Source organism: Sapajus apella, unplaced genomic scaffold, assembly GCF_009761245.1.
Source record: "Sapajus apella isolate SASKATOON/1434 unplaced genomic scaffold, GSC_monkey_1.0 scaffold15, whole genome shotgun sequence".
Lineage (NCBI taxonomy): Eukaryota > Metazoa > Chordata > Mammalia > Primates > Cebidae > Sapajus > Sapajus apella.
In genome coordinates this window covers 27,351,979-27,365,750 of record NW_022436955.1, presented here as the reverse complement: position 1 = coordinate 27,365,750, position 13,772 = coordinate 27,351,979, and the positions used below count along the sequence as shown (strand labels likewise).

General features: G+C 55.3%; 1 protein-coding gene across 5 annotated transcripts in view; it reads right to left on the bottom strand.

Moving 5' to 3' along the window:
• LOC116555687 (oxidative stress-induced growth inhibitor 1) overlaps nucleotides 1–9,655 on the bottom strand; it is a 57,719-nt gene extending 48,064 nt beyond the window's left edge. For 2 of the 5 annotated variants that reach the window (XR_004270626.1, XM_032284544.1), the window contains exons 1-6: nucleotides 9,467–9,647; nucleotides 5,446–5,520; nucleotides 4,902–5,006; nucleotides 2,993–3,129; nucleotides 1,658–1,849; nucleotides 1,350–1,441 (exon numbers count right to left, since the gene is read on the bottom strand). Coding sequence is in view for 4 of the 5 variants with exons in the window: in XM_032284544.1 (XP_032140435.1) it covers nucleotides 1,350–1,441; nucleotides 1,658–1,849; nucleotides 2,993–3,129; nucleotides 4,902–5,006; nucleotides 5,446–5,488 (569 nt within the window). In the remaining variant the exon portion in view is untranslated. Of the gene's footprint in view, nucleotides 1–1,349; nucleotides 1,442–1,657; nucleotides 1,850–2,992; nucleotides 3,130–4,901; nucleotides 5,007–5,445; nucleotides 5,521–9,466 lie in introns of all 5 variants that reach the window. The other 3 variants (XM_032284543.1, XM_032284546.1, XM_032284545.1) reach the window with 3 other exon arrangements.
• Nucleotides 9,656–13,772: the final 4,117 nt, after the last annotated feature.

Sequence of the window (13,772 nt, the reverse complement as noted above, 5' to 3'; positions counted from 1 at the left end):
AGGAGTAACAGGGTGGGGGGAAAAACGCAGGAGTAACAGGGTGGGGGGAAAAATGCAGGAGTAACAGGGTGGGGGGAAAAACGCAGGAGTAACAGGTGGGGGGAAAAACGCAGGAGTAACAGGGTGGGGGGAAAAACCCAGGAATAAAAGGGTGGGGGGAAAAACGCAGGAGTAACAGGTGGGGGGAAAAACACGGGAGTAACAGGGTGGGGGGAAAAACGCAGGAGTAACAGCGTGGGGGGAAAAACGCAGGAGTAACAGGGTGGGGGGAAAAACGCAGGAGTAACAGGTGGGGGGAAAAACATAGGAGTAACAGGGTGGGAGAAGTGTGGGTGTGGGGTCAGCTGTTTTCCTTCTCCATGTCCAATAATCTGCATGACCTTAGGTGAGTTAATCCAGCTTGTGGGCTCATGGCTAAGGATGATACTCACCTGTAGCAAAAGCATTAAAAAAAAGAAAATTCATCCTATTCGTGACCTGGAAAGAAAGACTGTTCTAGGCCAGAATAGGGAGACGGGCTGAAAAGAGGCCACAAGGGCTAGGGGACCTGTGTCACAGGCATGGGGCAGGGCATGGGGGTCACAGGCCAGCTGTTATCCCCTCCTTAGAGGCTGGGGCACTACGGGGAGGCCCAGTTGGGGGCCATGTGACAGGGTGGTCTGCTGCCTGCACGGGACAGGGCGTCCTTGGGCGAGCCAGCCCTGCTGCTCACCCCCACTCATGTGAGGCGGACAAGACCTTTCCCTAGCTGAGCTTCAGTTTCCCCCTCTGGAACAAGAAGACAGATCAGATGCACTCTGAAGCCCCTGTACCTCTGGCTCCTGGGCTCGGTGCGGGTGGGGGGGGTGTCTGTGAAAGGAAAATAAATCTTAGGACCCCCAAATCACTGAGCTAAAGGGAAAGGTCAGGCAGAGAGCTGCTTACGGCCAATCTGCTCCCATTCTATTCCAAGTCACCCCTCGGCTCGCCGAGATGGTGCACATCTGATTCCCACCTTTGGAGAGGCTAATCAGAAACTCAGAAGAGGGCAACCATTTGTCTCTCACCTGTCTCTGACCTGGACCCCTCTCCGTCTTCCTGCCTTTGCTTCAAGTTGTCCTGCCTTTCCAGACGGAACCAAGGTACTTCTTACAAATACTGATTGAGGTCTCATGTCTCCCTAAGATGTCTAACACCAAGCTGTGCCCCACCACCTTGGGCACATGTGGTCAGGACCTCCTGAGGCTGTCAGGGGTGCGTCCTCAACCTTGGCAAAACAAACTTTCTAAATTAACTGAGACCTGTCTCAGGTTTTCTGGGTTCACAGGCCCAGCCTCCCGTGTCCCCCAGCGCACCCCATGGGGCCTCACCTTCGCTTCTTCTGCAGCCAGTCCTTGACCTCCAGGTCCGGGAGCCCCATCCACTGGCCCTGGCTCAGGGTCACCATGGAGCCTTCGATGGACTGCAGGAAAAGGAACCCTTCGGTCCAGGCCTCTGCTAGCCTGAACCTATTTGGGGCTGGAGGACATGGGAGGCCTTGGCTGGGGCTGGTGGAGGGAGGGGCAGGGTTGGTGGGTGGAGAACGAGGAAAGGGGAGATGCAAGAGTCCCAGGTCCAAGTGGGGAGAACAAGGGAGACCCCCACCCCCATCAAGGCGTGCCCTTGCTGAGCCACTCACGTGCCAGGCTCCCCCGGGGAGGTTCCGGCCCAGAACCAAGTGGGGGAGGGCATGCTCCGCCTGGTGCTTCCAGGTGAGGACCGACTCCATGTTTCCCCCAAAGTCTGTGTCTGGGCGCAGGAGGGCATCAAAGAGCAGAGCCACGGGGCTTTGGCATCGGCCCTCAAGGCCTTCGGACAGGTGGTCCAGGTCCTGGAAGGGGCCATAGGTCAGAAGGGATGCTGGGGGAGGGTGGGGTTGTCTTCCCAGGGCCTCAGGCTGGGCAGGAATGTGGGGCTGGGGCTGGGCCATTTCCCTGACACTGGAGGGTCTCAGAGAGATGTGCACACTGGGGGTGCTCTGAAGCTCTCATTCTGAGGTCTTTCCAGGAGGCCAAGAGCCCCAGGGTATAGACCAAACAGGCAATCTCAGATGAGACTGCAGTGGCTGCCTGGTCCTGCATCCCTACCCTCATATCAGGGTGGTCAGATCAGCTGGGGAGGTGCTGCCTCTTAAAAGTAGATAATGCAGACCGGCATATTAAAGGCTCTCATGAGCCCTGCAGCCATCATTTACCTGTTGAGTTTTGCCGACCCCAGTGTGTCCCTGTGTTACTGGAGTGGGAACATTTTTGTGTATATTATACTGAGGAACTAGTACTCTATAGAGAGCACTTTGAAAAATGCTGATCTAGATCAATGGTGTAGAATTACGTCCTCATCCCCCACTCAGGGGTGGGAGGGGAACAGGCAGATGTACCCTGCCTGATGAGGGAGGTCGTGGGGGGGCACAGTGGAAGACAGGGGCTATGGTGGGAGGATCTGCAAGCCCTTGTGGGCAGGAGGTAGTGGGACTGAAATATCTGCGGTGGAATTTCTCGACCTTGGCCCCGCTGACATTCAAGCCACATTCTTCTTTGTAGATAGAACAAAGTCATCCACCAGTCAGTGAGGCCGAGGTTGGGAAACTCCTCCCCAGATACGTCAGTTCCACCACCCTCCCTGTCTTGTGCAGTGCTGGGCATACCAGCATCTCTGGCCTTCACCTTGCCAGAACTGGTAGCACTGCCACCCCACCATGACAACCCGCATCATCCCAGACATCGCCAGGTGTCCCTGAGGAGAAAAAGCATCCCCTCACTGAGAACCCCTGGTCTAGGACATGGTGAGCCCTCAGCCATGTGGCATCTGTGGGTCTCCGATTTCTTTCATGATCTCCGTGGCTGACTCTGTGGACTCTTGAATTCTGTTTGGTCTCAGCTTCAGCACACGCACACTTGTTTCTCCCTGGGAAAGCTTCGGAAGTTTCCCACGGGCTGTGTGTCCTCCCCAGAGCTCCGGCCCCAGGATGACCCACCTGGTCCAGGATGGAGACCCCCGGGGCCTCAGTGAGCTTCCTCTGCAGCAGGGGGTGGGGGTGGACGGCATCTGGCTTCACGTAGGGTGTGTAGCCGGAGAGCAGGTAGGACAGGCAGATGCCAGAGGGGCCATTGCCTGGGAAGAGAGGGCAGAGGTCAAAGGGGGCGGCCTTATCAGGTGGGAGAATCTACTGCTGAGGGCTTCGGTCTGGACATGGTGAATCCATTCACTGATCCTTCATTCATAAAAATAAAATATCTATTAAGCCCTTAGCCTTTGCCAGACACTATGCCTAATAATAATTTTAAAAAGAGGCCGAGCACAGTGACTTATGCCTGTAATCCCAGCACTCTGGGAGGCCGAGGTGCACAGATCACCTGAGACCAGCCTGACCAACAAGGAGAACCCTGTCTTTACTAAAAATACAAAAAAAATTAGCTGGGCATGGCAGCGCATGCCTGTAATCCCACCTACTTGGGAGGCTAAGGCAGGAGAATTGCTTGAACCCAGGAGGCAGAGGTTATGATGAGCTGAGATCACGCCACTGCACTCCAGCCTGGGTGACAGAGTGAGCCTCCGTCTCAGAAAAAGAAAAAAGAATAATTTAAAAAAGAATGAGCAACTGCTGAGAGCTTCCTGTTTGCCGGGAATTGTACTGAGACTTCAGCAGCACCACAACAGCTTTAGTGAGGTAACTGCTGCTCTTTTCCTTCCTATACTTGAGGAAATGGGCACAGAGAGGTTAAGTAACTTGCCTGTGGTCCCACAGCTGGCAGGTAAATAAGGTGGGATTCAAATCCAGACAGAGGGAACCCCTGATGACACAACTGAGATTCTGAGATCTCAGAACTAGGTCAGATGGACGAGTGAACGCAGCACAGATGGCTACGTGGCCTGGGGGCGAGCTTGGGTGGTGGGTGCTCGTGGGCGTTCAGGGGCGCCGAGCCACCTGTTGGGTCTGCTGCTTGCACGTCTGAAGAGCCGCGCCGCCATCTGTGGCGCTTCCTGGGCAATTCACCAGGCCCAGCCCTGCGGTAGCTCTTCCCTTTTTGTCTGCCCTTTCCCTCTGCTTATCTCCTCTGATTCGGAATATTACTCATACGTAGGATACCAGGAGGAAGCTATGAAATCGCAGACGGCCATCTGTTTTTGCTTTACAGAAATGACCGTCTCACGTGGCCGAATTGGACGCCTGCATTCTTGGGGGTCGTCTGTCCTCATTTTTACAGACAGGACAGGAATAATAAGCCCTGCTGTGTCCTCTCGTGTGGGCCCCTAGTACAGTGCTGGCCACAGGGTAGTCATGGGGCCAGTGCGGGCTCAGGACCAGGCCTTCCCTGCCCCACACTGGGTCGCCTCCAGCTGATGGCTGTGTTCTAGACCCCTGGGTTTTCGGAGGCATGAAAGGGAATGATAGTTTATAAACTGCTAAGCCCGGCACTGGCCACATAGTAAACACTCAGTGGCTTAAAGAACACTGTAAAGAGGCCAGGCCCAGGCCAGGCACGGTGGCTCATGCCTGTAATCCCAGCACTTTGGGAGGCTGAGGCAGGCAGATCACTTGAGGTCAGGAGTTCGAGACCAGCCTGGCCAACATGGCGAAACCCTGTCTCTACTAAAAATACAAAAATGAGCCGGGCCTAGTGGTGGGCACCTGTAATGCCAGCTACTTCGGAGGCTGAGGCAGGAGAACTGCTTGAGCCTGGGAGGCGGAGGTAAGCCAAGATCACACCACTGCACTCCAGCCTGAGCGACAGAATGAAACTTTGTCTCAAAAAAACAAAGAACCCAAAATACAAAAAAAAAGAGGCCAGGCCTGGACTTGCCCAGCTCCTGCCCTCAGACCCGGGGTGAGGGTACCTGGAAGGCTCAGTGGTGCCCCTCTGAGGCTGGGGCCTGACACTCACCCACGATGATGACCGGGAGGGGCTCTGAGCGGCTGGCGCCGAGGTGGTCCTTTCTGGAAGAGCTCATGGCTATGGCTGGTGGGGTGCTTGGGGCTGGCAGCAGACCTGGAGTAGGGGAGAGGGGAGGAAGAGCCCTTTTGGGTGAGGCTTGGGTGTCACATGGCCACGTCATTTCCCAGCTATCGTGGCCTCCTATGGCCCCCAGGGTCTAGCCCGGGGTCCCCCTGAGGCATACTAATCAGGACTCACTTCCTGCTTACGCGCAGCCTCTGCTCCAAACAGGCCAACTGCCCCACCCTTCCCCAGTCACACAGGACATGGCCTCCGGTCCTTGGGCCTGGTCGCCCCAGGCAGCCACTGTCCCTCCGAGCCTCACTCTACTCTCCCATCTCATTGTGGGACGGGGGGGCAACAGTCCCCGAAGCTTGTTCTCTGTCTTCCCAAGAGGCCGTTCCTGCCCAACCCAGGAACAAGCCCAGCTGGCCCTTCTGTGGGCCACAGCCCTTGAGTACCAGCATGGCCTGGTAGACTTTGGAGTCGTCACCTGACCCTGGCAAGTGGCTTCCCATCTGCTGACCGTGGCCCATCCCTGGGCCTCTCTGGGTTTCAGTTTCCTCACCTGTAAAATGGAAGCAATGAGTCCCTACCTCCTAGGGTAGTTGTGGGACACAGTGGGGTTACAGGCGGGAAGCACCTGCCTGGAGTGAATTTGCCACGGGGACTGAGCAGCGCTATGGCCTGCTCCAGGGGCTGGGCTGGACTTGGGGAAACGGAAGCAGCGGCCACGTTTGGGGACGTGCCAGCGAATCTGCCATCTCTGGGGCAGCCGCGCCCTCTGCTGGCCCCACACCCAATTCGCTCAAAGGGACTCAGGTGCTGGTCCTAGAGCTGCCGGTGCCCAGAGGGGCATCAGACCCCCACTTCTCCCCCACACCAGCCAGCAGCGGACACTGGCCTCACCTGAGGGCCACATGCTGCCGTCCTGAGGGCCACAAGGCCACACCCTTGTGGGCACAGGGATGGTGAGTATGTGGCACTGGCTCTGTGCCGGGTATCTGACATGCTTTTTCTTAGGGACACCTCACACTGACCCTGTGCAGAGTCCTGGCCATGTTATTTTCCCACTTCACACATGCGTAAACGGGGCTCAAAGAGGTCGCACAAGCTTCTCAGCGTCACACACCCGACTTGGAAACCCAGGGCCTGTCAGTGACACCACCCACGCCACAGCCTCAGGGTCGTCTGCCTCCAGAATTCTTCCAGAGAAGGTAGGAATCTGGATTTCTATGTTAATTCTCTGATTTGAAAAAGTGAGCAATGAATGAATGTGCAATTTTGGAAGATCCTTAACAGGCCAAACACAGTTGAGACCAGCGTGTGACCTCTGATGTGTGCAGAGTGGCAGAAACATCATTGTCCACCTCCAGGCAGGCCCCAAGGAGATGGACGAGAGACTGCCGTGTAGATGGGCCACTGAGAGGAACTGAGTGTCGCCCCCACAGTGACAACAAGTGACCTTCCCACAGCACTCTGCAGTTTGCATGGAGGCTGCACCTAAGCAGTGGCATCCAGCCCGCTCAGCAGCCTGGAGAGGTGAGCCCTGGCACCTCTGTCTTGCAGGTGTGGAGAAGGAGGCTCCAAGGGCGAGGATGTGCCCAGCGAAAAAGGGGTCTGTCAGGGACCCCCGTGTGGATGCCCTCCGCTCCCCTGAGCACACCCTTGCCTCTGCTGGTTGGGAGCCAGGGACAGCTTCCGTGTCCTGTCGAGGCAAGCCCGTGTGCCCAGCACCCAAGACCTCCTCCTCTTTTCCTGGAAAGAAGGCAAGTGACATCCTGCAGTCGCCAGGCACCACATGGCATCTTCCTGCCAGCTCCCTGCAAGGCCCCTGGCTGCCTGCCTGGGGAGGGGATTTCAGGGTGACATTGCCACCCATTATCATAATAGTAAGAGTCACAAGACCAACAAAGACAACAGGTGGCTGACACTTCCATACCTCTGTGGAGTGGGCTGGGTGCCAGGCATGATCTCCACACTGAAAACACATTACCAAATGGAATCCTTATGTAATCGGGTTGTTGTACGCACTCCAAGAGCCAGAGAGTTTCTCACGGCCCTGTACGGTTGGCAATGGGTTGCCCCAGCTCTAGCAGGCTGGGCTGGATTGGAGCGCAGGCCGCCCGCTCCAGAGCCTTCTCTGTGGCCCAAGTGCTGTGACAGCTCCTGCTAAGGCCCCTCTGATGGGTGGAACATGCAGTGTCCGTTCCAGGGTGCCCCACAGCTCTGTCAAGGTGCTAGTGGCAGGCGGGGAGATAGAGGGGCAGCTGATGACCCAGTGTTCTGGCCGGGAGGGGATCATTTCTCACTGACCCTGGGCGCTAGGTATACCCAGAGGCCTTGGAGGACAGGACTGCGGTTCCCAGAGCGCTCACTCCTGGTACCTTTGAATGGCCCCAAGCCCCTCGATCCTCATCACAGTCCCCAGGAACAGCAGTCACTGGGAAGCATGGGACCTCCTGGTAAAGTGCTTTCCCGAATCACCTCCTTTGACCTTCCTAGCAGCCCACTTTGCTGATGAGGAGACTGAGGCTTGGAGAGGTGAAGCCATGAGGCTACAGAGCTGGTGGGTGATGGAACCAAAATCTGATCCCCATGGGCTGACCCCCTAGACACCCCCAGACCTTCCCTAAACGAGTGAGCCAACCTGCTCCGTCTGCCCCAGTGCGCCCACCCTGGGCCATGCTTTGCTCCTCCCTTGTTCTTTTGCATTCTCCCACCACCCGAGGAGGGCACTTGCAGGAGCCCCTGTTGGTCAATGAGGAATCAGAACTGGCTGCTCCTTATCACCCTTTGCAGGCAGCAGAGTTCCCGCCAGGGCTTTGGGACTTCAAGTCCAGTGCTCCCTCCTGTGACTGTTCTCAGGCACTTGAACAGAAGCTTCTGGATGCCACATACATGAGGTCACCACCCAGGGGCTGGACCTGAGAAGTCACTTCCTGTGTAGAGAGACACAGGACGCCCCAAGTCCCGAGCAGCTTGAAGCTGTCACTCATGACCCTGAAAAAATATGACGTCAACTTACAAAAGAGTGTGCAAAAGTTTCATTTCGTTTTATGTTTTTTCGTTTTATGGAGTTGGAAGAATCAATTTTTAATGTTATGTTTTTAAGTCCCTTTGACCGAAGATGGCAGATGTTGATGAAAAAAAGTTAACATTAAAAATTGGCCGGGCACGGTGGCTCAAGCCTGTAATCCCAGCACTTTGGGAGGCCGAGGCGGGTGGATCACGAGGTCAGGAGATCGAGACCATCCTGGTCAACATGGTGAAACCCCGTCTCTACTAAAAATACAAAAAAAAAACATCAGCTGGGCATGGTGGCGCATGCCTGTAATCCCAGCTACTGAGGAGGTTGAGGCAGGAGAATTGCCTGAACCCAGGAGACGGAGGTTGCGGTGAGCCGAGATCGCGCCATCGCACTCCAGACTGGGTAACAAGAGTGAAACTCCGTCTCAAAAAAAAAAAAAAAACATTAAAAATTGATGTTTCCAACTTCACAAAGGCAAATAGGATAAAAGACATGAAAACAGTTGCACCTTTGGTTGACGTTTCTTTTACGTCTGTAGCATGTGTACTTCTGAGGTTGTTAAAGCTGCAAACTGCTCTCAGACTCTGGGACACCTGTATGTCTGCATTTCTTTGGCACCTCTAGTGGCCATTTACTCATTTGCCTTAGAAGACAACCCAAGAGGTGGGGTTTTTTTTTTAATCCCCACCGTGCAGAGGGAGAAACGCAGGTCAGGAGGAACAGGCATCTTGCCCCAGGCCACCTGGGAGTGTCCAAGACCACGCTCATGCGAACAAATCTTAGTTCTGCTCAATCCCCTCCAGTAAAACAGCCGATTACAGGGAGACCAAGGGCATGAAGCCCCCCCCGGGGGGGGCTAGGTGTGAGGAGGTGGTCTGTCCACGCAAGCGTCTCTTGCCATTTATTACAGCTGAGCCCTCACCCCAGTGCCACAAACCTGGAGCCCAGGATCTCCTGCAGCTCCCCAGCCTCGCAGGGGCTGCCCTCCCTACCTACCACACTCTTGAACCTCCAGAGAGAAGCTAAGTCCCTGGGGCCTCCCGGGGTAGGGGCTGTTCATAGGCACCCACGGGCTCTGTCCCTCCTGAGCAGGAGAAGCAGAAACCCTGAGGGCACCCAGCCTGGCTGCCAACCCAGTGGACTTGGGACAGCCAGGCAGCAGGCCAGGGCTGGCCACACCCCTTTTTATTGCTAGGGGCCAAGGTCACGTGTGCCAGGGTTCGCGGGGACTGTGGCTGCTCAGCTGCTCCGCTGAGTGTGCCAGTCACCTGGACAGGGATATGGCTGAGGATCTGGGAGGAACCTGGGGTAGGGGAGAATCCTGCTGGGCTCCCGAGAATTTAGCGAAGGGCCTCTACTCAGGACCAGCCGGGACCCCTGCCTGGCTCTGGGGCTCCGCAGACCCTCTAGTCCAGCTGGGCTGGCCGCTTGTGCCTGGGATGTGCCTGATTCCCTGTCCCGGAACCTGGCCCCTGACACTCACCTGACAGGCAGTGGTGCAGCAGCTCAGTGAGCCCAGCCAGCTTGTGCACTAGGAGGGCCAGGGGATCACGGATCACAGGGTCGGCCTCGAGACTGGAATGCCCATTACCCCGTAGGGATCCAAGAGGCTCTGAGAGGCCGGGGGGAAGTGAGGGTATTTCACTGGGAGGGAAGAGGCTGTGCAGGCAGTGGGCGGGGCCAGGAAAATCACTTTCATAAGCGTGAGTCAGCAGGGGCCGTGATGAATGAACTGCACTGGGCGGGTGTCACGTTGCCTGCCCCATGGCCAGCCTTAAAGGGCCCCTGCTGGGCAGCCTGCCAGGGGGCCTAGGGTGGCGCTCCCCCACACATCCCCCCAGCCAGACCCCCATACCTGGGGCTCAGTCCCTGGAGGAGGAAGCTGTGACCTCTGAATGAACCAGCCTGGCCTTTGCCACAAGGGAGGAAGAGATGGCTTTGCACCTCACACACTTAATGTGACAGCCCCTTTAAGTGGTGAAAACCCACCCAGTTCCCTCGTTCCACCTGCATTATACTTCACCCTCCAATCCCCAAAGCCCTCTGGTACAAGCCTGCCTGGATTGAGAATCCAGCTTTGCCACTTCCTGGCTGCAGGGCTCTGGCAAGCTGCCTTAGGACCGACACCTTGGCTTCCTCATCTGAAAACTGGGGCCAAGTCACAGATTCTCTCTGCCAGAGTGGCTGTGAGGGTTTAATGGCATCCTTCTCGGCTGCCATGCTTACAGCCTGAAGCCTGCTCGCTGGCTCTTCTCTCCGGTTTTGTGTGGGGAGCACACCCCACGCCTTGCTGCTTCATTACTATTATTAATTTGAGACGGAGTTTCGCTCATTTCCCCGGTAGGAGTGCAGTGGCGCCATCTCAGCTCACTGCAACCTCCACCTCCAGAGCTCAAGCGATTCCCCTGCCTCAGCCTTCTGAGTAGATGGGATTACAGGAATGCACCACCATGCCCGGCTAATTTGTATTTTTAGTAGAGACAGGGTTTCACCACATTGGTCAGGCTGGTCTTGAACTCCTGACCCCAGGCGATCCACCCGCCAGGGATTACAGGTGTGAGACACCACACCCAGCTTGTTTCTGAACTACTTTTTTGTCTCTCCTCCCAAACCAGAACGTGAGCTCTGTGTGGGCCGGATGGTGTATTCATGGCGGCTTTATCCCCTGTCAAGAATAGGGCTTAGCTATCACATAGTAAGTGCTCAGTAAGGCAGACAGTGAGAGAGGGAGGGAGGGAGGAGGCTGACGCAGTGCACACACAGACCTCAGTGTACATTCACTGTTATTTTCAGCGTTGATGTTGTTTTCACCCCTGTCCTCCCATCTGCAACCTTGCAGGGGTGGGGAATGGGGCACACCTTTGGGTGGAAACTTTAAGAGGGAACCCAAACCAGTAAACTAAAAAATAACATTTTGAGGCAATTTTACTAAAAAACCTAAATTAATGCAAAAAAGCCAGGATAAATACAGACAGGATCCAGAACAGTGCCTGGAGGCTGATGCAAAGAGAACCGGCACTTCCAGTGCTATCTGTGTGTTTAATAAAAGTTTGCTCTTTTATTCATTCTGGATTTTTTTCATGAATTTCTACTTGTAAGAACACTGATAGACGTATTATGTATCATGGTGATGGGGGTGCTTTGGTACCCCTGAAATTTTGTGCCTGAGGTCGTGCCTCACCCTCCTCACCCTAGTTCTGGCCCTAGTGGTCACAGCCCTGCCCTGAAGTTATGCACAGCCTGGAAACCACAGCTCCGGGCCTGGAGCACCTGCTGGCAGGGGCTGGGCCTGGGGCTGGGTCCTGCTGAAAAACACCTCTGAGGAGGTGAGAGTAGCAGGACCCTACAGAGGGCTGGAGAGAGAGAGGGAGAGAGAGGGAGAGAGAGAGATCGTGTGTGCATGTGTGTGCCACTGCTGGCATTAAGGGAAGGCCTGATGGCTGGGGGTGAGCACTCAAAGGGTTTAGGGAGCAGAATGAGAAGCTGGGATGGAAAAGGATGAGGGAAGAGCTTGGGCACAGCTGGGGCCATGTGGGCGGAGGGCCTGGAGGGCTGGGGAGAGGAGCCAGGCCTTAGCTGGGCCTCTGCTTCCCTGGGTAACCTGTGCCCAGGGCCCTGTGATCAGCAGAGCTCAGAGTTTGGTTTAATGCTCTGCTGCCACTACCTTAAAATTCTTATTTTGAATATGAATGTCCTGAATTTCCACTGTGTACTAGGCCCCCCAAATCACATGATGGGTCCGGCCTGGGGCTGCACCGGGCATGAGGCTGGCTAGGTGGGAGCTGTCCGTGGGTTCAGCTCTGGCAGGCTGGGTAGGCTTTGGTGAGACATCGTCCCCTCAGCCTCAGTTTTACCCAGGGGAAATGAGCCCTCATAGTCCTTTCCTCCTGGAGCCCTTGGCAGCACTGCCCCACAGAGGAAAGGTGACACGGGACATCGTGGAGGGGTAGCAGGAAGCCCCTTGCTCTGGGCCTCAGCTCCTGGCCAGTGTCTAGCCCCGCCTCAGGTGTGCGGTGTGACCTGGGATGGGACACCACCCTCTCTGGGCCTCTGTTCTGGCTGTGGCCTTGTGACCAACACTCTGTGACACTCTGAATGTGCCGGTCCGACATGCCAGGACCTAGACAGGGGTTTTGAACATGAGGGCAGGGAGGGGTGCAGCTGCGGCCCACGTACCTCCCGTCTGCTCTGTGTGTTTCTCTGGCAGCAGCCTCTCGGTCTCCACTTCTCCATCCCACGGCGCCTGGTCTGCAGCTTCCCAGTGGTTTTGGATGTGTAAACTGAGGCAGAGAAAGACATGCACCCAGGATCAGAGACCTCCACCCCAGAGTGCTCAACTCCTTAGGGCTGAGGCCTGAGGAGGCCTGAGGCTGGGGCTCTGGAGGGGAGACCCAGGAAGGAGGTGGGCTTCCCTTGGACCCCTTCTCCTGTGCTTAGCCTGGCTTTCCTCCCAAGCTGCCCCGCCCCAGCTGGCCCTGACCTCATTCTAGAATTTGGAAATTTGCTGACATGGAGAACTGTCGGGGTAGCTGTGGACTTTCTTCCCTGCCATCTTGTTTACCTGCTGGGTGATTATCGGAAACAGAATTGTTGAGTTTCTTCCAGAAATGTTGACTAAGATAACGGCAGATACTGTTAAAGGCAGGCAAAAGGGCGATGGGTAGAGGGGCTACGGAGAAGGGGGGAGCCTGATGGGTCTTTGCTGGCTGACTCGAGGGGGCCGGCTGTCTTGGGTGCCAGTGGGTGGCCCTGGTTCCTCCGGAACGGCCCTACGCTCTTTGAGCCCGTGAGTTCAAGTGCCTATTAAGAGCTTGCGACGTGATCCTCCAAATTCAGCCATGCTCACAGTAGGCTGCCAGAAGCAGCAAATGAAAATACAGGTTCCAGGGACACATTTGAATTTCAGATAGATAGGAAACAAACTTTCAGTCTATCTTCAATATTGCACGTGACATACTTAAAGTTCCTGTTTATCTGAAATTCAGATTTCCCTCGCAGCCCGTATGTTATTTGCCAACTCTAGTTGTAAATGCAAAATATACACCAGAATTAAAAGAATTAGTACCAAAAAGGTGAAATGTCTCATTCATAATTTTTATATGGATTACATGTTGCAATGAAAATAAGGAAAATATCTGACATAGCGGGCTAGATAGATTAGTAAAATTAGGCTGGGCACGGTGGCTCACGCCTGTAATTCCAGCACTTCGGAAGCCTGAGGCGGGCAGATCACCTAAGGTCAGGAGTTTGAGACCAGCCTGGCCAGTATGGCGAAACCCTGTCTCTACTAAAAATACAAACATTACTCGGGCATGGTGACGGGCGCCTATAATCCCAGTTACATGGGAGGCTGAGGCAGGAGACTCGCTTGAACCTGGGAAGCGGAGGCTGCAGTGAGCCAAGATCACGCCACTGCACTTCAGCCTGGGTGACAGAGCGAGACTCCGTCTTCAAGAAAAAAAAAGAGAATATATTATTAAAATTAATTTCACCCATCTCTTTTTATTTTAACTTGGCTACTGGGATATTTGAGGGCACACATGTGGCTCTCATTGGGTCTCTGTTGGACACTGCTGCTCTGGACTTCGGCACTGTTGCTAACAGAAGCTGGGGCTTTCCAGGGTTTCTCTCTGAAAGCCCCGCTCTGTCCCAGAACCCCCAGGCCTGGGTAAACCAGGACAGTTGGTCACCCTGCAGCACTGCAAGTGCCTGGGAGGATAGTGTGGCCAGGAGAAGTACTTTCCTTCTGAGCCTCAGTTTCCCCATTCGTGCACTGCTCCTGCCAATGT